The sequence below is a fragment of the Sciurus carolinensis genome, chromosome 2 (genome assembly GCF_902686445.1).
Source record: "Sciurus carolinensis chromosome 2, mSciCar1.2, whole genome shotgun sequence".
Taxonomy (NCBI): domain Eukaryota; kingdom Metazoa; phylum Chordata; class Mammalia; order Rodentia; family Sciuridae; genus Sciurus; species Sciurus carolinensis.
The window spans coordinates 109,326,579-109,353,489 of NC_062214.1; the positions used below are offsets into that span (position 1 = coordinate 109,326,579).

Consider the following 26,911-nt stretch of genomic DNA (forward strand, 5'->3'; position numbering starts at 1 on the left):
TGTAAACTGCACTCAGACGAGCAACTTAGTGTCTAAATCTTTGTGCACAACCTGAATACTCGCTTTAGATTGGATTCCTACAACAGGAAGGAGGAGATCAATGCCAACTCTTAAATTCTATTTGCTCTTTTCCAACCAAGATTAGTTGAATATAACAGAAAGCACAGAATATGAAGTTGCATGAGCTCTGTACTCAGATTCCAACTTTGTATTTACATAGGATTGGGTTATTTAATCACTTGTCAAATTTTTTCAACCTTAAAATGGGACTAGTGTGTAAATGTGTTTTGGAAATCCAGAAATTTCACCAAAGGTAAATTTTAAATTATTCCACCTCAAGTTCATATTGAGCCTATTGCTGATGTCGGGGATGTTGTCTCCCCTGCTTGTGTCTCTCATGGTGTCTCCAAGTGCCCTCTCCAGAGCTCAGTTTCCAGAGGACCCTGAGGGATAGGATTGGGACAGGAAGGGCAAGATGACTTTTCTGTTTTGTGCTCTCCCACTTTGAATCCTAGGGGACACTGTCTACTTGGACAGTGAGCCCCAAAGGCAGGAGTACGTTATGAATGACTACGGCTTCATCTACCAAGGGAACAAGAACTGGATCCGCCCGTGCCCCTGGAACTATGGACAGGTGAGTCTCAGCCCATCCAGGCCCTGGGCTTGTGGGGAGAGTGGAGCAGAAGTGGAGTGAACTACTGAGCGACACTAACTAAATGGCAGCAGCAAGGGGTGAGATGGACCTCAGGTTTCCAGTGGAGCCATAGGAAGGCATATGTGCTGCTCAAAACATCTGATTGGACAACAGGATCTAAAGGGAAAAGGCAGATAAGACAGCACACCAGGTAGTCCAATGGAGTGTGAGGGTGAAAATGAAGGAGACATGATCATAATGTGTTTCCTGTGGGATCCCATTTTCCACTTTCTTGCTTCATTCTCACAACCCTTGGCGATGGACCCTAGCATCAAATTTAAAACACTGATGAAAACTTGCTTTTGAACATCTCAGTCAGAAGCTGGGCTGATGAGTAGCAATACATCTGTCTCCATGTGACTATTGCCTCTTTATTTTTAATTTTAATGTTAGATCTTTTCATTATAAAAGTAGAACATGATTGCTTAAAAATCATGCAAAGAAATGTTGCAAAAATAGACACCTAGAACACAAAGGTCATCCAAAGCACTGCCACCAGCTTGGTGTATGTTCCTCTCTTTATTTTTTTTTTTAATATTTTTTTAGATGTTGATAGACCTTTATTTTTATTCATTTATTTATATGTAGTGCTGAGAATCAAACCCAGTGCCTCACACATGTTAGGCTCTACCACTGAGTCACAACCCTAACCATCCTCTACACTTTTTCTACACATATTCTAAAACATGTGATTTCATATATGAAATAGTGTCCTATTCACTGCAATGCTTGACAACCAAACACCTGCCTCTCCTTTAAAGCTCAGCCCCCAACAGGTGCTCCAGGAAGTCCAAGACCAGGCCAGAGAAGAGGGTTCTCTAGGTTGAGCCTAGATGCTAGGAGCACTGACGGAGGGAGAGGATAAGCCCTTGCCCACTCAGAAGCGGTGACAGCTGGGATACCTTGTGAGTTCTTGTGAAATGTACTTAGATATGGGTTCCTCTCCCGAACTTGCCTTGATAGAACTCTAATACATGTGGCCTTCAAACCCAACCTGGACCCAGGTGACTGCAACTAAGAGGAGACAGCAGCCTCCACTGGCCACAACTCACTTCCCTAACTTCTCACTCAGCTGGAGCATTTGGAAATTTCAGAGAGCCCTTGACAACAGTTACTGTCATCTGTGAGAAGCAGGGGCAAGGAGTTGTTGCTTTCTGTGCCTGGTTTCCTCCCTTTCTGTCTCTCTTCTTCATTAAACTTATACTAAATGGTGGATTCAGTGCCAGGCAAGATGCTCAGCAGTAGAGACATGGAAGAAAATAAAATATGGTACCTGATCCCACAGTGTAGTGGGGCTCAGACAAACAAAGAGATCATGTATCATGCAGTGGGATAAGTGAAGACTGACAGGTGCAGATGTTCTGGGGATCAGGAGGAAGGTTCTTGTTTGGGGAAAAGTATTGAGAAAGATTCTTGAGAAAGACAGTACTTGAGTGAAGTGCCGAGTGAAGTGCCAAGTGAAGGCAGATGGCAGGCATAAGCAAAGACATGAAGGCCTTCTGCTGATTGCCCACTGTTATATGGGAATAAATTGCACTCATTCCATAAAGATGTATGGAGTTCCTTCTATGTGCTGGACACTGTGCCAGATCTGGGGTCCAGAGTTAAATGAAGAGCTGGAATGAGACAGTGAGTACAGTCAGGCAGGAAGGATGGATCTCAACTATGTTGTCTACTGAATCTGATGGTAGAGGAGACTCTCCCAGGGTTAAAGACCTACCCCAAGTTCAGGATCAGGGAAGACTCAGAGGAAGTGACATCACACTAAGCCTGAAGGGTGAGGAGAAACCAGGCTTCTCTGAGTGGGAAGTTCTGTAACTCATAAGTGTGGTAGAACCAGAGCCCCACTGAGTTGTGGGTTCCATGACAGGTTGGCATCATGACCTCAGCATGGCTTCTAATAATAATCTGGGTCATGAAGCGAGTGTGGAAGAAGAGAAAACATGGTTTTAGTAATAATATCCCAGCAGAGCCAGAATAGAAGGGGGAAGAAGACTTTTTTGCCAGCCTAACTCACTGGGGAAAAAAAAGCAGTAGCAACCATCACTTCAAAATCAAGGAAGTAGAATTTGACTTGCAGGACATACTTGTCAAGTAGGTTGTTACCCCAGAGCTTTGAAAACCCACACCTGCCTGGAAAGCAGTCAATGACTTTCTCTTGGACAGTCACCATCCAAACTGGTTTGTATTCCACAAACACTCAATTGGAGAGCTCAGCTATGTGTTTCTTTACATACCTTCACTTGCCAAGCACAGGCACCTGCCTTCTCTGCACTTCCCCTTGCAGTTTGAAGAAAATATCATAGACATTTGCCTGAAGCTGCTAGACAAGAGCCTGAACTTCCAGATCGACTCAGCCACAGACTGTGCTCTGAGGGGAAGCCCTGTCTACATTAGCAGAGTTGTGTGTGCCATGGTGAGTTCCCTGGTGGGCCCAGGGAGGGAGGTGGCTGCACAGGAGCCCCTGCTCTTTCACAGTTGCCCCCTGCAGGAGTGGAATATGGTCAAGGGGAAGGGACTCTCTGGCAAAGCTGTTTGGATTAAGACTGATGCCAGAATGTGAGTAAAGAGTTTTCTCAACTGAGCTCTGAAATAGCTGATCATGGATCATCACCTTTATTAGTTCCAAAGTGTATGTTTTGGGAAGAGCTGATTGTAACTCCAGTTTGGGAAATTATCTTGATGTTTCTAAATTTCCTTTGTTCTGAAATATTTTTAAAGTACTCAGAGCCAAGCTCCAGCTTTGCAAGAGATAGAATAATAAACTTAAAGTGGAGAACAAGAATGAGCAGTGACTTTCCAACTTTACCCCTTCCCCAGAGGATCTGGAAGATCCTCAGTAAAGTAAGGTCAAAAGTCTCCTCTGGCCAGGCACAGTGGTATATACCTATAATCCCAGCGGCTCTGAAGGCTGAGACAGGAGGAACGAGAGTTCAAAGCCAGCCTCAGCAACTTAGTGAGGCACTAAGCAATTTAGTGAGACTGACCCTGTCTCCAAATTAAATACAAAAAAGGCATGTGGCTCAGTGTTTGAGTGCCCCTGAATTCACTCCTGGTACAAAAAAAAAAAAGTCTCCTCCATGTCTCTGGCTCATAGGCCTTCCGTGGCATCTTACTGAGGAAAAAGATGTTTTTAATATTTCCACATATGGCTTCTCTTCAGATCAACAGCAATGATGACAATGGGGTGCTCAATGGAAATTGGAGCGAGAATTACATGGATGGTGTCAACCCTGCAGAATGGACTGGCAGTGTGGCCATCCTGAAGCAGTGGCATGCCACAGGCTGCCAGCCAGTGCGCTACGGGCAGTGCTGGGTCTTTGCCGCAGTCATGTGCACAGGTAGGAGGTGGAAAGGGTGCCAGGGAAAGACCAAATGTATTTAAGAGCTCTCTGAACTGTTCTTGTCCCAGTCTCACAAATTCCACCAAGAGACATTTGGAAGAAAACACTTTCCACTAATGGAAATGTCTCATCACTAACCTTATGTTTCACAAATCTGGGCTTATTTCAGGCAAGGTTCTGAAGTGAAAATCACACACATCCCAAGACTTGGCACCCCTCCCTTCTTCTGAGCTCAGGAAATCTAACAATATTCCTAAAAGTATGGCTGGGTATTGACCAGGTCCAACAGAAAGAGAGAGAGAGAGAGAGAGAGAGAGAGAGAGAGAGAGAGAGAGAGATATGAAAGAACAAGTAATTAGAACTCTTACAAACCGAATTGTGCTCTTTCAGATCACAGAGAATGGGCTTAGTGGAGATATGCACATGGGAGAGAAATGGGCATCTGAGCAGTGGTTTGGACCTTGAAGTCAGAACAAGATGGCACCCTAGTAAAATTATTTTGAATTTGGAGTAGTCATAAGGTCAAAGGAAACTGGAGGTCTGACTGAAGCCAGGAAGTTAGGGGATGGAAGCAAAATGGAGATCAGCTTTTCAGACAGGGAGTGGATACTATATTAATAGAAGAAAAGATAAAAAGTACATACAGGGCAAAGAACAAAAATGGAAGTTGAATTGTGTGTGACAAGAGGAGCAAGCAGAAAGATGAGGTGGGGAGGAAATCTTGAGGGAAGTGATGTCTAGAAATGAGTCACATGCTGGAGGTGACAGGAGGAGACATTCTGCCTCACCCAGGGCCACGCTCCTGCTCTAGGTCCTCACCCTCCCTCTGCTCCCATGCCCCGGCCAGCTCTCAGCTTGTTGACACATGCATATCCATATGCCTGATTTGGCCACAATGGATAAGTTATTATATGTTAGCTGGAGAATAAGGCCAAATAAGGCTTTCACTCACAGGACTCTAGTAGAATCCAGGGAGTCTAGATCTGCCTATGTCTTGGTTGATTGAAGGCTCAGGTCTTCTGTGTAGAAATTCCCTGTGTGACAGGTTTGGTGTAGTCTGTGTGCATGTGAGTGCTATCTCTGGGCTCTCAAAGGAATATGACAATTTTGGAGGAATCCCAGAGAGCCCCACACTTCTGAACAGACAGGCACAGGAAGGTCTCTGTCGACACTGACAGAGAGTGACAGAGAAGGACTTTAGAGTGAGTTGATGATGATGAAATCCCAAGCTTACTCGTCCTCTGCAGCTGCAGAGCCTGACCTTGAATTGGATATTTTGATGGCCCAGGGATAAGAAACAAATAACTCAACAGCTTTTGTATCAAAAGTCATGGAGATTGGGGTGAAGTGGGAGGTCTGAGTGATTCAGAAAGCAGACACAAGACTGACAAAGAATGGATCCTGTGCAAGATAAAGAGGGAACCTTCTGGAATGTGGAAAAGCCAAGAGCCTAATGTGCCAGGAGTGTGTGTGTACAGGGAGAGACAGGTTTGGGTGTGGTTGTCTGGAACTGGGTGATGAAAGAGATGGAGCCAGTGGATGAAGATTATGCAATGATGACAGACCAATTAAAATGTTTATGAGAATCATGGCCCTTCAGTGACCTTGGAACAGAGTTGAGTAAAGGGGATCTAATGTGGCCTAGTCCAGTTGCAGCTCAGTCACCACCAGCCTTCCCCAAAAGGGCACTGATATCATATATCATTCAATAACAATTAGTGAGTTCTTATGCTGTACCAGGCACTGTGTTCCAAGTACTCTTTATATAAAGATGGGAAAGATCCGACTGTCCTCCACCAAAGTTAAAGATAAGGATTTAGTCAAATTCCTTAACCCAATACAGCTGTCAAAGTATGTCTTCTGAAAATAACATTATTGTAAAGCAATATGAGAAAAAAATAAAACGCATTATTATTATTCCATAGCCACATAGCTAGTTTACTGGGGACTTCCTTTGTGCCTTCAACTATGTTAAAACCTTGACAACCTAGAGCAATGACAAAGTATGGAAACTCTGGAGACAGGCTGTTTGGGGTTACTGTAGTCTCCTTCATCCATGGAGCATACATTCCAAAGCCCCCAGTAGATGCCTGAAACCATGGATAAGACTGAATACTAGAAATATATACTATGTTTTTTCCTATGCATATGTACCTATTATAAAGTTTAATTTAAGCTTGGCACAGTAAGAGATTAACAACACTAAGAAAATAGAACACCTGGGCATGATGGTGCATGCCTGTAATCCCAGCAGTTTGGGAGGCTGAGGCAGGAAGACTGTGAGTTCAAAGTCATCCTCAGCAACTTAGAGAGGCTCTAAGCAACTTAGCAAGGCTATGTCTCAAAATAAAAAATAGAAAGGGCTGGGAATGTGGTTCAGTGTTTAAGCACCCCTGGGTTCAATCCCCAGTATATATATTAAAAAAAGAACAATTATAACATTATACCATAATAAAGTCACCAGCATCACTATTCTCATACTTTGGGGTCATTATTAAACAAAATAAGGGTCACTTGAACACAAGCACTGTGATACCATGATAGTTGATTTTATAACCCAGAAGGATGTTAAATGACTAATGAGCAGGTAGTATATATGGTGTGGACACATTGGACTGAGGGATGTTTCATGTCCTAGCAGGATGGCTTGAGATTTCATCATACTACTCAGAACTATGCATAATTTAAAATTAGTGACTTGTTTATTTCTGAAAATTTCCATATTTTCAAGTGATTATTGAATGAGGGTAACTGTAACTGCAGAAAGCAAACAACAGATAAGGAGATACGACTATAAAAATTATCACTCCTATTAATTGACTGAGTAACCTTGGGCAAGTCACTTAACTTGAGCCTCATTTTCCTCAGATGTGTGTGTGGGGAAAGTAACAGTAGCTACCTCCTAGGGTTATTGAAAAAATTCATACATGGAGAGTGCCTAATTATAGTGCGAGTTCAGTAAGGGTTGTGCTGGTTGACCCCCCTGAAAGACTTTATGAGGCTCTTTCATTATCTCCATTTGACAGAAAAAGAATATGAGTGGCAGAGCCAGTCTCACCCTCAAGTCTAACTGGCACTACAGATCATGTTCTAACTACTAGGCTGTACTGCCTCAGAAACATTGCTAGCAGTTGCCATTTATCCAACATCCACTGTGCTTCAGGCACCCACAGGATACTTTCACTGTTTCTAATCCTTCCCACCATCTGCAGAGTAAATATCATTACAACCACTGTACACATAAGAAAACTGAGGGGACTGGGGTTGTGCTCAGTGATAGAGCACTTGCCTAGCACAGGTGAGGCCCTGGGTTCAATCCTCAGCACCACATTAAATAAATAAATAAATAAGTAAATAAGTAAATAAATAAATAAATGTATTATGTCCATCTATAGCTAAAAAATTAAAAAAAAAAAGAAAAGAAAACTGAGGCTTAAAGTGACCCAGTGACTGTGGTCTGACTCAGATGTGCATTCTCCCTCTGCAGCCCTCCTCCTAGTGTTGTCTTTTTAAACATAAAACATAACAACTTCAAATTCCTGTAGAAAAATCACAAAGGAGGCTTTGCATGATATCAAAGATATGGTTATACTTTTTAGACAGGAGGTTTCCTTGGCATCCATTTAGTTGATTGTTACTTGGGAATTTCAGAGAGATCCCTGTCCTACTGTCCTGTGCTCAGCACCAGCTCCCCTCAGAGCTCGAGGTCATCAGGCTTTTTGGTTCTGACCAAGTACTCCCTGAAAAGGTTGGAACCCTCAGCCCTTGGCTGAAGTCTGAGAAGTTGCCTGGATGCCTTGAACTAGAGCGAGGGAACAGATATTCTGTTTGAAAATTCCCCCAAAACAGGGTGTCAAAAAGCCACATATCATTCAGGCATAGGGGCACATTCCTATAATTACAGTGACTTGGGATGCTGAGGTAGGAGGATTGCAAATTCAAGGCCAATGTCAGGAACTTAGCAAGATTCTATCTCAAAAAATAAAAATGGTTGGGGATGTAGCTTAGTGGTAATGCTCCCCTGGTTCAATCCCCAGTACCAAAAAAAAAAAAAAAAAAAAAAAAACAAAAACGAGCAAAAAAGCCACATATTATGTGATTGCATACATATGAAATGCCCAGAACAGTAGCAAATTCAGTCAGAATGTAGATCAGCAGTTGCTTAGGAACAGGGCAGAGGGAATAATGGGGAGTGATGGCTAATGGGTGTAGGGTTTCTTCTTGAGGTGGCGAAAATGTTCTGAATTTAGATAGGGGGGATTGTTACACAGCCCATGAGTACATTACAAACCACTGAAATGTACACTTTAAAAGGGGAATTTTATGGTATGTGAATACCTCAAGAAGTTGCATGTGAGATACCCTAGGTTCTATCACCAGCATGGCAAAATAAACAAAAGGCGGGGGGGTGTTGTTTGAGAAACAGCCAGGCATCCAGGGAACACGCTTGGTCTGTTCTTTCTGTTATTGCATGAGAGCTAAGGGATGGGGGCAGCAATGACTTGGACAGGAAGACACTAATGTGTGACTGTGAGCAGGTCTATGGGGCATCAACCCCTCCTCTGTAAAACTGCACCTGGGCCTTGGGAACCACAGCAGGAAGGGGAAGTAGAAACTGGTGTAGGGGGGGGAGCGTGGGAGGCTGTGGGGGGTACTGGGTGCCCCTCTTCAACAACAGCAACCCACTTGTACATCTTACTTATTGGATTCCCACTTATGGTTTGGCTTGCACATAGTGTCCTCCACTTAGAACTTTTTGAATCCCTGCCCTCAAGCTAGATGTTCTCTAAGATATCTTCTGGCTTAATTGTGTAGTGGCCTCTATAGAGTCTTTCAGCTTTATTTCAATACACTCTTGTTATTGTTTTCACCAAGCACTGAGTCTCTAAGAAGGAACCTCAGCCAAATGCCTGGTGTGTTTTTCTCCAGTCTTTCTTCACTTCTGATTTCAAGCTTTCTTTTGTGCAATTCCCTGGCTTGACCACATATCTACCATTATTTTCCATTGATTTATGAGACATCAAGATTCTACCGTTATTTTCCATTGATTTATGAGACATCAAGATTGTATGGAATGTTCCCTCATGACACATATTTAGAAAGACTCTTGTGCATGGTTTTACCTAAGTGTTAGGTATCATAATTAATCTGATAATGTTTCAACCTCTGCCTCTTGGCGGTGGTTTGACTGAGTCTTGTTCAAAAATATTTCTAGCTATCCTGAAAACTTTAGTTTCCTATCCTTTCCACCACTTTATTTCCTTCATTTCCTTCATTTCTTTCTTGAAATCTTTAGTGTTAAATTAATCATATTCCTCATTTCATGACATTGTCTAATTGGTCTGTTTCAGCTCTCTCTCTCTCTCTCTCTCTCTCTCTCTCTCTCTCTCTCTTTAAGGTAGTTATTGAATTTTCTCTTTTTATACCATAACCAACTTCCATTCACTTTCTCTCACAAAATTTTTTTTTCACTTCCAACTTCCCCACATTTATTAGTTTACAAATATGTCTCCCTGTTCAACTCCTTGAGGTAAGTAATGTCATCTTTTTCTTTCTGGGCCCACACTCAACACTGCTGTGCATGCACAGGACATGTTCATGAAGGTTTGTTCAGTGAAGACTTGTAGCAAAAGGGACTTCATTAACATAGGAGATGCATTTCTCAGGTAAATCATAGGAAGCCATATAGGCAGCTGTCTGGTTTTTAAACAGACTACTGTAAGCTCGGGAGACTGAGACAGGAGGATCACAAGTTCAAAACCAGCCTCAGCAATTTAGTGAGGCCCCTAAACAACTCAGCAAGACCCCGTCTCTAAATAAAATATAAAAAAGGGCTAGGGATGTGCCTCAGTGGTTAAGCTCCCCTGGGTTCAATCCTCAGTATTGAACAAAGCACTGAGGGTTGAATCTGGCAACACTTGAAATTCATAAACTCCCTCCAGCAGACAGCAGGGCATGCACCCTTTTCACTCCCCATATTCCTTTCTTGCTTCCCACATTTTCTGGCAACTTGTGTCTAGGGAGATATTTTACATTTTCATGGTCATTGTGTCTGATGTCTGTCAGTTTTCTCCCATCAACTTTCTTCAAAGATCTACATTTTGACTATGGAGGCAAACTTCTGCAGTTTCTTGACATTATTTCAATTATTTTTTGCAACAGCTGAACCCCAGTTTCCCGAGCCCACAATGCACACTTTCAGGGGAGCTGCTGCCATGGCCAGGTCGGTGTGCAGCAGCCCAGATTGTGCCTCTCAGGCCAACTGCCGACCGTGACCTGCTCAGCCTAGCCTGCAGGGGCTCAAGGTGACCCCGCCTTGCTTTCCTACATTTAAAATGTTTTGTATGTGGCATTGTAGTTTAATGTGTTCTTACAAAAATATATTGCAATTTTTTCCAGTATGTTTTTGGTCTCATATATATTTTTTATCTTTAGAAGTTCTGTCAAGTCTTTTTTTCTATCTTCAATTTCTCTCCTCATTATGTTCATGCTTTTCTCTACTTCCCCTTGAGTATATTTATAATATTTAAAACAGCTCTTTTAGATCTTTGTCTGATAATTCTGTCATCTTTGTCATTTCTGGATCTGGCTCTGTTGATTGATATTTCTTCTGGTTATGGGTCATCCTTTCTTATTCTATATGCTTGATAATTTTTTATTGGAAATGATCATTGTGTTACATTGTTGAGAACTGTATTTTATTTTATTCCTTTAAAGGACATTGTTGTGGTTTGCCAGTAAGTTCCTAACAGTTCAATTTGAGCTGTCAGAGGTTTGCTTTTAAGCTTCGTTTTGGTGGGCCCAGAGCAGCCTTTAAACCTGACTTATCCCCACTAGTAAGTCTCGACTCTCTGAGAACTCTTCCTGTGTGTGATGAAGTCTATCTACTCTATTACTTTATCTGTCCTCTTGGAATTTCATTCTCATATATACACATATCATCATTCAGTCAGAGACCTGAAGGAACCCCTCTGAAAATCTCTGGAGTATTCTCTGTTCAACTCTCTCCCTTCTATACTACGCTACCCTGCAAGTTCTAGCCACCTTGTCTTACCTGAATTGTGATCTCATCTCCTCAACTCAGTAAGGTTGCTGGGGTCTGCTTGGGTTCTTCCTCTCTATATTGTGGCCTGGAAGTCACCTTTAGGAAGTCCCTCAATTGGGATGTGTCTGATATTTTTCTCAAGATTGAACTAGAGTTATGTGTTTGGGGAGGAAGATCACAAAGGCTGAATGCCACTCTCATCATGTCTATCAGGTGAACTTACTATCGGCTTGACTTCTCACTCTTGAAGTGGCCTGGATACCTGGCTGAGGTGGTTTGACCTTTGCTGGCATGGGGTGGCAGGGGTGCAGCTATGGTTTTTTCTGTATAGTTGTTTGTCCAAATCAAAATCTTATTTGGAACCAAGCATTAAACCTAGTTGCAATGTCTCTTTTAATCTAGAAAAGACATTTTATTCACTATGTGATCTTTTTGAAGACACTGGGACATTGTCATCTTCAAGTTGAAGTAGAATGCTTGTTTTTGGATTTATCTGCAGGAGTCATTGTATTGTTGCTCTTCTTATGCTCCTGTTTCTTGTTTTGAGAAGTTGAATATAAGGGCTTGAAATATGCAAATAGAAAATTTTTGACTAGAGGCTCTTCCTTTTAAAGCAGCTGGAGTTTTCAATATTTCTTTGTTGGTTTAGGTGACTGACTTCTGTGAGGACAGAGGGAGTAATCTGTAGGAGTACTCATTGTGAAGTGTTCATTCTACCATTTAAGACTCCTGCAGATAACTCTTATCACCACAGAACCACAGAGCAGGTCTGGCTCTATGAACTGCCCAATTGTCCCTGCATGAGTGTATAGATATAAATGCCCTATATGGTCTCTTTTTCTGAGGGAGTCAGCCCCACAAAATTATCAGTGAAAGAGTCATCTGAATCTCATGTCAAACTATGAGTCATCAGGACTGATAGTCTACAGAAACTTTGTTCACAGGTTAAAGACATCTTGCTTCAACAGAAAATGAATGAGCCTCTACTCTGTGCTCAGCACTGTGCTAGGAACAAAGAAATGCAGACAGAGTATCTGATATGAGCCCAACTTTAAGGTTATTAGTAAGCTGACTGACAAGATAAAACATATATTAAATTATAGAGAGCTTAATCCAGTGCTAAAATGTGTGGCACAGGTGATTGGGATTATGTTAGAGCATGAGAAGAGAGGCAATTGTGTTCTGGAGTAGTCAGTGAAAACTTCATAGAGGAAGGTGCATTGAGCCTGAGGTGTGGCTGGGATGTCCAGTGAAGTTGCAGGGGACTTATCTTTAGAACCAGAGAAGATTGGAGATCAGAAGAACATGGGCTTAAATCCTGGTCTGGCTTTCCTCTTCTGTCATGTGACCTCACCTCTCTAAATTTCAAGGCATCTCATCTTTAAATTGGGACAGTCAAGTTCTTGGAGAGGATTAAGTGAGATTATGCCTGTGCAGTGCTTGGTACCACACCTGGCACCTACAATGAAGATGATATCTTTGACTAGAAAGGAAAATTGGGAAGACTGAAAGACATTCAACTGGAGATGTGTAACAGCAAGGTCTCCATACAGTTCCAGATTCAAATTCAGGAGTCTCACAGAAGTGAGAGATGAAGTCAGAGAGTGGGTAAGCTGTTTATGGCAAGACCCAGCAGGAAGGACAGAAGGAGCAAGGCCCCAGGGAATGTGCACATGCATGCACAACTTTGGCTGCACAGGTCTGAGTACCATTAGCTTCCTTCACATGCGCTTCACCTCCTATACAAGAAACCATGCTTCCTCCTCTCTAGTTTCATTTATTTCCACTGGGACAATATGTCACATAAGCCATGATGAGGAAGAATGAGAATGCATCAGTGCAAATCCATCACCACTCAAAGTTTGTGCTCTATGGACAGTTGAGATTGATACCCAAAGCATAGTATGCCGCCATTATGACTGTGCTCATAAACCCGGAAGTTGGAAATCACCAGAGTGGTCAAAAGGTTGACAAGACACCACTCATTCATCTATCCAGTAAAGATGACCAAATGTTAGCAAAACAGGCTTTGCCCTGTTTTGTTCATGGCTGTGTAATGATAAAATGAATCATACACAATCCCTGCCCTCAGGAAGACACACTAGTAAATAGGTGGGGAAAAGCCATGTGGTCTGGTCTAATAGAGAATTTCAAAGTGCTCTGAGACAACTTACCTGTGTTAAGGTGGAAAAGTGCCCATCAGGCCATGTTTAGCAGGAGTTAACACCACCGCTGCAAGTGGCCGTTCATGAACTCATCAGAGTGAAGATGGGGAGGAGCTGCCCCTGCTCTCTCCCTGGCTGCCCTTCCTTGGCACACTCTCTTGTTACCTTGAGTATCATCCACCCTCCTGGCCACAGTTTTAGCATAAAATGTGCCCATGCATTGCTTCTCTCTTGCCTCACTTCCATTGTGCATTTCCTCAGTGACAGCTTTTCAACCTTCGCCATTGCCTTTCAGACTGTTCCGTGTTACCTCCACCTTCCACCCACTTGTTAGCACTGCCCTAGTTCTTTGGCCCTGTTCAGACCTGCCTCTCCAGGGAGAGTTCAAGGAAACCCTCTGGCTTCTCTTCTCTCTATCCTAGGTTGCATCCAGGGAGGGGTTCCCCACCTTGGTCTGGAGAAGCTAAAAACTATATGCAATTAAATGCTCAAACTAAAATTTCCAAACACTTTTTAAAATGATAGTACTATATCTGAAGAACCTTTAGAAATATTTGTATTTTTTAGTCAGTCATTTTACCTTTTGGAATGTCCCAAGGGATGGGGTTGGGACTGACCTACAAAGATATTCATCACAGCCTCATTTACAACAGGGAAAATATTGAACACCAGTCAAATGTCTAAAAATAACCACTACTAGAAATCTCTTGGCAAATATTTGATTACATGGGAAAATAATTGGATATATAATTAGATAAAAACACTAGAATGCTGAACTCTAGGCATACTACCCAGAAGTGAACTCAGTATTGAGTACAGTCTTAGCAGTGAAACCAGGACTTGAGTGATAGCTCTATCCCTTACTAGCTGTGTGACCTTGGTCAGTGTAGCAAACTTTGCTTTGCCTCTGATTCTCCATCTTCGAAATGAGACAATAATAGTACATACCATGTAGAATTGTCCTGAAGATAATGTACATGAAACATAACACTATATACATGAAACATTTGACACTTATTATTATCATTATCATTATTGAATTGGGTGGGACTTCACTGCTGTGTGGAAGGGACAGAGGTACCCAGGGCACTTGGTAGTGGGATGGGGGATATCACTTTACTTGAAAGAGCACAGAATGAAGGAGATGTGGCAAAGGACAAAGAATGAAGTTGGCTGGCAAAGGGAATGGATGCCCCTCAGGAATAAAGACATTCTACCTCCTTTCAAGTATTTGTCTACCAGGTACAGATTCTCACTTTTCTAAGAGTTTGTTATATTGTTTTCTTCCATTCCTGGCTTAATTTGTGATGTTTTCCTAGAGAGGCTTCCAAGATAATATTCCCAAGGGAAATCTAAGCCACAGAACCCTTTGCCTGAGAATCTGTTAGTTTCGCCCATTAATCTAATGACAGGAAGAAATAGAATCCCAGCTATTTGGTTTGAAGATGGAGATTCAAGGCCTGGAAAGAAGTGAGGTTCAGTCGTCTCTGAAACTCACTGGTGGAGAGGTATGCTGTCCCATCCTTCTGGCATGGGCAAGAAACCTGACAACTTGCTAGACTTTCTGTTGGCTCTAGCAGTGCTTGTCATAGCAGCTAACCTTTGCACAGTTATCCTGTGAGCTCAGGAGGTAGAGAGGGAGATTAGAAATATCACCAACATCAAACCCAGATAATTTCTGCCTAGTCCTGAAGATGTTAAAAGAAAGCTCTCCTTCAGTCCAGGGTCCTCATCCAGGAAACCACAGCCCACATGTCACTTTTCTGCCCTTTCTGCAGTGATGAGGTGCCTGGGGATCCCCACCCGTGTGGTCACCAACTTTGACTCTGGCCATGATACAGATGGAAACCTGATCATAGATGAATATTATGACAACACAGGCAGGATTTTGGAGAATAAGAAGAAGGATACCATCTGGTGAGAGACAATCTCTTGGTCTGTTTCTAGGAGCACAAATCCAAGTCAAACCCCACAAGCAGGAAATAGGGCAGGACTGGTCCATAGCCTCCTGTCCCTTGCATACTCTCATTTCTTGCCAGCCTCAGGGTTTGGTATCTCCACCTTATGCTGGGAGACAAGTGAGCAAAAAACATTTTGGGTTTAGAATACTCACATCATCAGAGTTCTGGGCACTGGGTTGAGGTCTTCCTCTTTGTCAAGTCCTTCGTCTACTACTTAGTCTACAGTTCTGACCACAGGAGGGCCTGTAGTCACACCTCTGGACACGTGCCTCCATGAACCAGCAGCCCATTCAGGAAAAGGGCCACAAGGACATTTTTGAGGGAGAGAGAAGGAGTTTTAACTTCTGTAGACTAGAAGCCTTTGCTGTCTATTCATGAAGTCAGCAGAGGAACACTTTTCTAGAGGCAGACAGAGGCTCACAGGAGACAGTATGAAACTACTCACCCACAGAGGCTTCGAGCCCTATGGAGAAGTATGTCTTATTGAACAGTTCACTTACTCACCCATCTTGCTCTAGAAAGAAGACAAGAAGGACACCTCTCCCTGAGCTGCAGTTAACATGGACTCTGGTTTCTCCCTCAGGAATTTCCACGTCTGGAATGAGTGCTGGATGGCCCGAAAGGATCTCCCTCCTGGATATGGAGGCTGGCAGGTACTGGATGCCACACCTCAAGAGACCAGCAACGGTAAGACCCTCTGGAGGGAAAGCGAGACCCACTCCCACAGAATCTGCCCCACCACTTCATGGCCTGTCACAGAATCTTCCCCGGCCACTGAGTGGTCTGCCCCAACCCCCACCCAGGCTCTCTTGTTCTCCTTCAGGTCTCTACTGCTGTGGCCCTGCCTCTGTTAGGGCCATCAAAGAAGGAGAGGTGGATCTGAACTACGACACACCCTTTGCATTTTCTATGGTGAATGCTGACTGCACATCCTGGCTCGTCTATGGTGGGAAGGAGCAGAAACTGCACCAGGACACAAATTCTGTTGGCAATTTTATCAGCACTAAGAGTATCCAGAGTGACGAGCGGGATGACATCACAGAGAACTACAAGTATGGAGAAGGTATAACTAAGGTGCCCCACTCAGAGTCCAAGTCTGTGGGCACCTTCCCTTGTCCAACCCCAGGGAGCCAGAGGACATCTGCAGGTGGGATCCAGGTCCACTGTCTCCTCAGCTGTTCAGTTGTCCCAGTTGAGGTATTCCACTGTCTCACTTCCCATGTCCACTGTCACCCCACATCCTACAGCCAGAGAGCTACCTCCACAAGATGTTCACATTGATTAAAGAGCCATTCACAGGCATCCCACTGGGAAGATATGAGTTCTTCACCCCTGCTTCTGGAAAAATCAGCCTCCCACTGAAGATGGGTGACAACTTAGTAAATTCCCTATGATAAATTTGTTTTATTTAACTTTTCGTTTGATTAAATGTGTTTTATTGAATGTTTGAAAGACAGGCCAGACCACAAGCCAACATCCAGGCTGATTAATGTAAAGCCAAATATTCATTCCCACCCTGTTGGACCAGAAGGGACAATAGGAGATTCATTTATTGATTGATTGAGATGGGTCTCGTTGTGTTGCACAGGCTAAGCTCAAACTTGTGATCCTCCAGCCTCAGCCTCCTAAGTAGCTAGGATTACAGATGTGCACCATCACTCCTAGCTTCCAGAGGGTGATTCTGAGGTGAGAGCCAGCAGGGCCAGAAGACGCTAAGTTGGTCAGATTAGATAAATTCCTGGAAATTGAGAAGGGTCATCCACTAGGTTCAGAAAGTCAAGCAAAAATGTCCAGCCATGAGGGCCAGAAGCAGGGTGAGGGCCAGAACTGAGATCCAGCAGGGGCAAAATCTGAGCAGGAGCAAGTTGGAGTGGGTGGAGGGCTGGGGAAGCTGAGCAATTGCTGGGAGTACCAGTGAGTGCATGGTCTTCCAGCAGACCTTGGAATCTCAACCTGGGTTGGGAACGCATAGTAAGAGACAAGCTCATTTGGCCCTCCATATTCACAGGTTCTACATCTGATCATTCTGCCAACTATGGATTGAAAATATTTGGGGAAGAAATGCATCTATACTGAACATGTACATAACTTTTTTCCTTGTTATTTTTAAAACAATACAGTATAAACAATACAGTATTTATGTAGCATTTATGCTGTATTAGCGATCGTAAATAATCTAGAGATGTTCAAAGTAGTCAAGAGATTGTGTATGGGCTATATGTAAATTTCTACGCCATTTTATATAATGGACTTGAACTTCCATAGGTTTTGGTGTCCTTACGGGTTCTGGAACGAACACCTCACAGATACTAAGTGACATGTGCTTTGAACACACAGTCTAGTAGTACCATTACCCCTCCAGTACCTGTTGACTGAAGCTACCTTGGTTGAGTCGCCCTAGAAATAGATCTTGACGCCTTGGAGGAAAGGATTTAAGTATGAGTGGTTTATTTGTGAGGCACTCCTGGGAACTCTGGCAGGAGAGTGAGGAAGTGATACAGAGAAGTAAAGGAAGTCAATGTAGGGCAGGTTACAAGCCTGTTAACACAACACTATGGAAACACTGAGTAGGCTGGAGCCTACTCCTGGTGGGAGCTCCGGGAGGACAAATAATGCTGAAATTAAAATTAAATGGCCCTGTTAATTTGCTAAATCTGGCAGCCCTACCATTGACTCAGTGTGACATGCAGAACAACAGTAAAGTTTTGTTGTGCCTGAAAGACAAATGTTTCTAGGGTGGCTCCGTGGGGTGTAAGTTCCCTGGCTCTTCTGGCCTGCCCCAGGAATGGCCTGAGCCTGCTCTGGTGGCAGAGAAGGTGTTAGAAAGTCACAGGGACTAAAATTTGAAGGTAAAGCCTGTGGAAATGGCAAGTGCCTGGAGATATATGGTCAGAACACTGACAGCATTTACTGTAGAGGTCCACATTGAGTTACACTGCAGTGGACCCGACTGTCCTGCTGAGTCATGTCTCTTGGGCCAGCAGCATTCTGCCTCCTCACACCCATCCTGACAGGATCTGGAGGTGGAGCAGACCCCAGACGTGCTGAATTGGAATCACATCTGCCTGAGCCCACCCCTACTGAAGCAAATGTTTTAAGATCCTCTTCTGCCTGGAACTGGGCTTAGAAGCCCCAGAGCAGGGGCATCAAAAGGGCCTTTGGCTCAGGAGGTTGTGGCAAATTCACTGAAAGGGTGGAACCAGTCCCTGAAGATAGTAAGTTCTTAAGGCAGCTTCTGGGATTATTAGGGACTCATAGGACAGTATTCCTATACATCCTGCTTATAAGCCTTCCCCCTAGACTGAATGCAGAGGACTGGGCCACTCTGGGTTCTCTGCTTGCCTAGATGTTCTCTTTTATTTATTTATTTATTTATTTATTTATTTATTTATTTATTGTTTATTACATTTACTGCACTTCTTGGTTTCCCAATTTCTAGGAATTAGTTTATATCTGACCAATAATTTGATTCAGGGACAGGAAATCACAACATGCCCTGCTGTCTTTTTAATTTTTTTAAACTTTTTAACTAACACATAAAATATAAAAATTATACACATAAATGGAATACCCTGAAATGTTTCAATACATGTATACATTGCACAATGTTTAAGTGAGGTTAAACACATTTATCTCCTTAAACTTCTATCATTTCTTTATGGTGAAAATGTTCAAATCCCTTCTTTTAGTGACATATACAGAACATTATTGTTATCTGGTACTACCCTGCTATGCAAGAGCATATAGAACTTCTTCTTCCAATTTAACTGAACCAGTACCCATTGATCAACCTTTCCTGTACCCCTGGTAACCACTCTCTAGTAACCGCCTTGAACATCTACCAAATAAACTTTTAAAGATTCCACATGAGATCACATAGTCCTTATTTTTCTGTGACTGGCTTATTTCACTTAACATAATAATCTCTAAGTCCATTCACGTTATCACAAATGACAGAGTTTCATACTTTTTAACAGTTGAATAGTATTCTACTATGTATATATTTCCTTCATTCATTAGTTGATGGTCACTTAGGTTGCTTCCATTTCTTGGCGATTGTGAATACCGATACTTTGAACATGGTATGCAAATGTCTCTTCAGCATACTGACTTCATTTCCTTTGGATGTACACCCAGTAGTAAGATTGCTGGATCATAGAGTAGCTTTGTAATTTTTTAGAGAACCTCTATACTGTTTTCCAGTCCCTGTACTAATTTGTATTCCCACCAACAGCTTATAATTGTTCCCTTTCTTCAGCATTTGTTATCTTAAGTCTTTTTGCTAATAGCCATTCTTACTGGAGTGAGGTGAAATCTCATCATGGTTTCAATTTGCACTTCTCTGATGATTAGTGATGTTGAGCATTTATTCATGTGTCTGTTGCTCATTCGTATGTCTTCTTTTGAGAAGTGTCTATACAGATCTATTTGCTATGGAGTTTTTGGAGTTCCTTACATATTCTGGATATACCTTATCAGATTTGTAGTTTGCAAATATTTTCTCCCATGCTGTAGGATCTCTCTTCACTCTGTCAATTGCTTACTCTACTGGACAAAAGATTTTTTGTGTGTATGATTTTTTGTTGTTTTTGGTTTGTTTGTTTTGATGGAGATGGTGGGGAGAAACATTTTTTTGTTTGCTGTAACTCCATTTGCCTTTGTTTGTTTCCTGTGCATTTGGGGTCTTGTAAAAAAAGATCCTTAGCCAAGTGTGGCAGAGCACACCTGTAATCCTGGTGACTTGGGAGGCTGAGATGGAAGGATCCCAAGTTCAAGTCCAACCTCAGCAATTCAGCAAGGCCCTAGGCAACTGAATGAGACCTTGTCTCAGCAACATAAAAGGGGCTGGGGACATAGCTCAGTGATGAAGTACCCCTGGATTCAATCCCCAGTATTAAATGCCCATTCCAATGTCCTGAAATGCCCTTTTCAATGTTCTTCTGTTTTCTTCTAGTAAATTTTGTAGTTCAAATTTTAAATTTAAGTCTTTAATCCATTTTGAGTTGGTCGTTAATGCTGGTAAGAGATAGAGTATTTAATTTCATTCTTCAGCATGTGAATATTCAATTTTCCCAGCACCATTTATTGCAAATACTCTTCTCTAGTAAGTGTCCTTAGCACCTTTCTGTAAAATCAGATGGTTGTAAATGCGTGAGTTTACTTTTAGGCTCTCTACTGTGTTCCACTGGTCTATGTGTCTATTTTTATACCAAAACAATGCTGTTTTTTGATCACCACAGTTTTTTTTTTTTTTCACCACAGTTTTTTTGTTTGTTTGTTTGTTTTAAAGTCAGGTTGGGCAATGTCTTTTGTTTTGTTCTTTTTGCTGAAGATGGCTTTGGCTATTTGGATTTTTTATGGCTCTACATAAATTTTAAGATTGTTTCTTCCAGTTTTGCAAAGAATGTCATTGATATTTTGATGGGGATTGCATTTAATCTGTAGAGTGCTTGGGTAGTGTGGACGTTTTTGCAATATTGATTCTTCTGATCTATGAACACAGGATGTTTTCCCATTTTTTGTGTCATCTTCAGTTTCTTTCATCAGTGTTTAATTTTCTTTCACTTCTTTGATTAAAAATTTTCTCCTTGATATTTTATTTATTTTTTGGATCTATTGTAAATGGGATTGCTTTCTTGATTTCTATTTCAAATAATTCACTATTGGCATATAGCAACACTACATTTTTGTACATTGATTTTATATCCTGCAACTTTTCTGAATTTATTTATTGGTTCTAATAGTTATTTGGTGGAGTTTTTGGTTTTCTATACATAAGATCACATCATTTGCAAAACATGTCAGCTTGGTTTCTTTTCCAGTTTGAATGTCGTTTATTTCTTTCTCTTGCCTGATTGCACTGATTAGGGCTTCCAGAACTATGTTGAAAAATGGGGTAAAAGTGAGCACCCTTGTCTTATTCCAGATCTTAGAAAGCTTTCAGCTTTTGCCTGTTCACTATTAGGTTAGCTGTTTGCTTATTATAAATGACCTTTATTATGTTGTGGTATATTTCTTCTATACCTAATTTGTTCCAACTTTTTATCATGGAAAGATGTTAAACATTATCAAATGTCTTTTCTGCATCAGTGGAGAAGACCACATGAATTTTGTCCTTCACTCTGTTGATGTGATGCACATCACATTTATTGATTTGCATGTATTAAACCATCTTTTTATTCCTCCAATGAATTCCACTTGATCTTTTTAATGTGCTATTGTATTCTGTTTGGTACTGTTTTTTTGAGAATTTTTGCATCTATATTTATCAAGGATATTAGCCTATAGTTTTCTCTTTTTATTGTGTCCTTTTCTGGTTTTGGTATCATGGTAATTCTGGCTTCATAGAATATATTTGGTAGAATTAGTTCCTCTTCTATTTTTGGAATAACTTGAGGAGAATTTGTTTTTATTTCAGTGTTTGGTAGAATTTGGTTGTGAAGCCATCTGCTCCTGGGACTTTCTTTGATGGGAGGTTTTATTATTGATACATTCTCATTACTGGTCTGTTCAGGGTTTCTAGCTTCAGGATTCAGTCTTAGTAAGGTATATGTGTGTGGTAATTTGACTATTTCATCTAGTTATCGAACGTGTTAATATAGTTGTTCATAATAATGTCTAATGAGCTTTTTTATTTCTGTGGTATCATTTGTAATGTCTCCATTTCATCATGATTTTCTTTGTCAGTCTGGCTAAGGGTTTGTCTACTTCATTTATCTCTTCAAGGAACCAGCTCTTTATTTCACTGATATTTTGTACATTTTTAGTCTCCATTTCATTTATTTCTGCTTTTATCTTTATTATTTCTTTCCTTCTGCTAATGTTGAGTTTAGTTCATTCTTGTTTTTCTAGTTTCTTGAGATTGAGTGGTAGGTTGGTTGAGACCTTTCTACTTCTCTGATGTGGGCATTGATTGCTATGCACTTCCTTGAAAACTGCTTTTGCTATATCCATAGGTTTAGATACACTGTAGCTGCATTTTCGTTTGTTTCAAGAAATTTTTATATTTCCTTCTTGATTTTTTCTTTGATCCATTGGTTGTTCCAAGTATGTTGTTTAATTTTCATGTATGTGTACAGTTTCCAAAGTTTTTCTTTTTATGGATTTTTAGTTTTACTAAAAATTGTGATTAGAAACCATGTTCAATATGATTTAAAGTTTTTTAAATTTGTTGAGAATTGTTTTGTGGCCTGTCGCATGGTCTATCTTGGAGAATGTTCTATGTGCTGATGAGAAAAATATGCATGATCTGTCCATTGCTGAAAGTGGGGTGTTCAATCCTCAACTATTATTCTATTGGAGTCTATCTCTCCCTTTGTTCTATATATTTGGATATTCCAATTTTGGGTGCATGTGTATTTGGAATCGCTATTTCCTTCTGCTGACTTGACCCCTTAATCATTGTATAATGACCTTTTCATCTCTTTTTACTGCTCTTGATTTAAAAGTCTATGTAATTTGGCTACTCCTGCTTTCTTTTGCATTCCATTTGCATGAAATATCTTTTCCCATCCTTCATTTTCAGTCTATGTGTGTCCTTAATGGTGAAGTGAGTTTCTTGTAAACAATATATTATAGGTTTTGGGTTTTTTTTTTTTATCCATACAGTAACTCTATGACTTTTAATTGGAGAACTTAGTCCATTTACATTCAAAGTAACTGCTAGTAAGTCTGATCTTACTACAGTCATTCTGTAACTTTGTTTTCTGGTTTTGTTGTAGTTCCTTTCTTTCTTTCTCCCTCTCTTAGGGTCTTCCTTTGTGATTAAGTGATTTACTCTAATAGCATGTTTTGATTCCTTGCTTATTATTTTTGGTTTGTCTATAATAGATGTTTGCTCTGTGGTTCCTGTGAGGCTTACAAAAAAAACCTCATGATTAAAGCAAGCTATTTTGAAATGATAGCAACTTCCTATAAAAAAGTAAGAACAGAAACAAAAGAGCAAGAGAAAATATACTAACAAAACTCTATACTTACACTCCATTTCTTCCCACATTTTGAATTTTTGAGATCCCATTCTACATATTTCTCTATTGCCTATGTTTTATATATTAATATAGTTATAATTTTTAATTATTTTGTTTTTTAGTCTTCATACTAAAGACATAAATGACCAGACATGTTGTCACACATCTGTAATCCCCATGACTCAGGAGGCTGAGGCAGGAGGTTCAAAAGTTTGAGCCTAGTTAACTTAGTGAGACTCTGTCTCAAAATAAAAAGTAAAACAAATGAACAACAACAACAACAAAAAAAATATATATATATATGAATGGATGGTTTCCATGCCATCACCATGCTTACAATATTCAGCATTCAGAAATTTGTTTGTATAATTACTTTCATCATTGAGTTTTATACTTTCCTATTTTCTTCTTATTCATTAATGTCTATTTCAATTTAAAGAACTTCCTTTAATATTTCTTATAGAACAGGTATGGTGGAAATCCATTCTCTCAGCTTTCATTTGTTTGCATATGTCTTTATTTTTAAAGGATAGCTTTGCTGGGTACAGTATTCTCAGATGACAGGGTTTCCTCACCCCCTGTGAAAATCTCCTGCCACTCTCTCCTGGCCTATAAGGTTTCTGCTGAGAAGTCTGCTTTCAAGAGAATTGGGACACCCCTATGTGTTACTTGTTTCTTTTCTCTTGCAGCCTTGACAACCTTCTCTTTATCTTTCACCTTTGAGAGCTCAATTAGATGTCTTAGGGTAGATTTGATTGAATTAAATTTAACGGGTGACCTACTTTCCTGTACCCGGATATTTGCATCTTTCTCTAGGTTAAAGAAGTGTTTTGTTATTTATTTGAGTAAAGTTTCTAACTTTGGCATTCTCAAGGCCTTCTTGAATTCTAGTAATTCAAATATTTGCTCTTTTAATACCGTTTCAAAGTTTCCTGTAAACTTTCTTCATTATTCTTCATTCTTTTTCCTTCTCCAACTGCATACTTTCAGATAGCTTGTCTTTGTGCTCAATGATTCTTCCTTCTGTTTGATCTATCCTATTGATACTTTCTATTGCATGTTTAATTTTGCTGAGTGTATTTTTCAACTCAAGATTTCTGTTTGATTTTTTTAAAAAATTGTTTCGATCTCTTTGTTGTTTCTCTATTACAGTATTGAAACATTTCACTGTTTCTTCAAGCTCATTGACTTTTCTTTAAACAGCTGTCTTAAATTCTCTGTGAATTCTCCCATACTGATCACTCTCTGATCAGTTTCTGGTACCCCATTAGTTGAGGTCATAGTTTCCTAAAAGTTCTTGATGTGTGCTGGTATGCAACATCATCTGGTCATTGAAGGACTAGGTATTTATTCCAGTCTTTCTAATCTGGCTTTGTTTTTGCCTGTCTTTCCAGAAATTCTTAATAGGGTGCTTACTTTCTCAGAAACTGTAGTCACTTTTACTATTTCAGCACTGAATGATGCCCAGGTCCAGGTTTGTCAGGAGTCTGCTGTTAATGTGTTACTGCTATTTCAGTATTAGAGGGCAATCCAAGTCCAGATTGGGTTTGTACCAAATGAACCATTGGTGTGGTTTAGAAAGAACCAGGAGAGTACCTAGGAAGAGTGTCCTTGATGAATGCTTTTCTAAATATTCATCACTGGTTTTAAGCCTCCCATTGTTCAGCCTGACCCACAGCTGATACTGTGTTCTACCATCCTAGGTTCTCCCCAAGAGAGGCAGGTGTTTCTGAAGGCTCTACAGAAACTGAAGACTGGAAGGTTCCAAGGCCCCCATTGGGCAGACTCACAACCCTCCAGGCCCATGCCACCAAACCAGGACAGCCCTCGAAGCCTGGATACACCTTCCCTTCGACCCAATGATGTTGTCCAGGTCTCCCTGAAATTCAAGCTACTAGACTCTCCCTACATGGGTCAGGACATAAACTTCGTACTGCTGGCACTCAACATGTCATCCCAGTTCAAGGATCTCAAAGTAAACCTGAGTGCCCAGTCCCTGCTACATGATGGCAGCCCACTGTCCCCATTCTGGCAGGACACAGCATTTATCACACTGTCTCCTAAACAAGGTATGGGCTCTGAATATGGGTGTGGCACACACTGGGTGCACAGAGTCAGTTATATCATCACTGAGGAGTAAAGTCAGCCAACAGGGCTCTGGGGAAGGACCCCTGGGACACTGTTCTTCTTACTGTGTACTCCAACCCGTATTCCTCTTCTTCCCCTTCTCTCATTCCCTCTTACTTCCTATTCCTCTTCTTCTCTCTCCCTCTTATTTCTCCTCCTCATTCCTGCTCCCCTTTAGAATCTCCAAGGAAAGTGGTTAGTTTAGTGGGAAAAATCTAAACTTACGAGTCATCTAGACCTTGGCTAGAATCTCAGTTCACCCATTTGCTAGCAGAATGATTTTGGACAAGTCATTTCTTCACTCAACCTCAGTTTCTCTGAAAAACTAGTGCTTGCTTCAGCAGGACTTGGTACACATTGGTTCCCTCTTCTCTATGGAAGAACCAACAGATCCAATCCAGGCCCAACTGATTTTCTCAGCTACTCTCACTTCGTCATTGTGTTCTCTCCCTAGCAAAGAGCTACCCGTGCAAAATCTTCTATTCCCAGTACAGCCAGTACCTGTCAACGGACAAACTAATCCGCATCAGTGCCCTCGGTGAAGAGAAGAGCAGTCCTGAGAAAATCCTGGCGAATAAGATCATCACCTTGACTTACCCAGAAATCATGATTAATGTAGGCAGGAACCCTGCAAATGACCATGGGCTCCCTTGACTCTGACTGAGAGTGGTTGGAGCCCTCGGCTTCTCCTTTTCTTTGCCTTTTCTGATGCCCCCAGGATGGGGAGGTTATCTGAGAGGTCTCCACCCTCTTGTACTAAGGCCTTATGAGTGAGTCCTTGAGCAGGAGCCACGGACTGTCAGAAAGATTATTGTGCCACCTCCTGCTGTTGGCCTTCTAGGGTCAACACATAGAACCAGAGTCCAAATGGGAGGGGCTCAGATGGAAAGACATACCTGCCTCAAGGTCAGCTCAGATTTAATTTGCCATTTTCTGGTTGTGCATCCTTGGGCTAATGTTGGATCTCTCCTTTAACTGTCAAAAAAGAGGATTAGACTACTATGCTTCTGAGGATGCCTCCTGCTCTGATATTCTGTGGTCCTTTGAGTGGAACAACATTCAGGGCTCCTTTCTTCCAGTACTATTGCCCCAAGGCTAGTCCACCTCCTGGACCCCATGAAGTGAACCTATGGAACCCCTAGTGGGGCAACTCAAAGGTTTGGTTAGAACTTGGGCCTATTGTAGCATCTTAGCAAAGGATCAATGCACTTTTAGAGAAGCGATGAGACAAAGGAAAAGGACTTTTCTTATCTGTGTATAGGAGTAGTGGGTGGCAAATTGTGAGAAAGTCAGTAAATGGGAAATGCATGAAGGTAAGGGAGAGTTAGGAAAATTTGTTATGTAGATTCCTCTGGTGCCCTCTCATCTTAGATTGTCTCAGGGATTAACTTTTGTCCTTCCTGGTAGAGAGAAGAGGAGGGGACATCTTAGTCAATACATGTCCTGCTTTTAAGTAAATAGAAGGAAGTCAGAGAACATTTCTTGTTGCCTCCAACTTAAAATAATCCTGATGTCAAAGTGGCATATTTTGGGGTGGCATATTCTGGAACCCTGCAAAGTAGTGCTATCCATAAATGTTCAGTGAATCAGGAATGAGAACTAAGCACT

The 26,911-nt window shown here is 41.3% G+C and overlaps 1 protein-coding gene across 1 annotated transcript in view; it reads left to right on the forward strand.

Annotated features, from left to right (window-relative positions):
* The window catches only part of Tgm5 (transglutaminase 5), a 36,637-nt gene that overhangs the window by 8,197 nt on the left and 1,529 nt on the right, over positions 1–26,911 (forward strand). Inside the window, 8 exon segments of the mRNA XM_047540270.1 lie at positions 516–634; positions 2,982–3,110; positions 3,858–4,035; positions 15,027–15,165; positions 15,793–15,896; positions 16,033–16,272; positions 24,880–25,245; positions 25,758–25,918. Coding sequence (XP_047396226.1) covers positions 516–634; positions 2,982–3,110; positions 3,858–4,035; positions 15,027–15,165; positions 15,793–15,896; positions 16,033–16,272; positions 24,880–25,245; positions 25,758–25,918 — 1,436 coding nt within the window.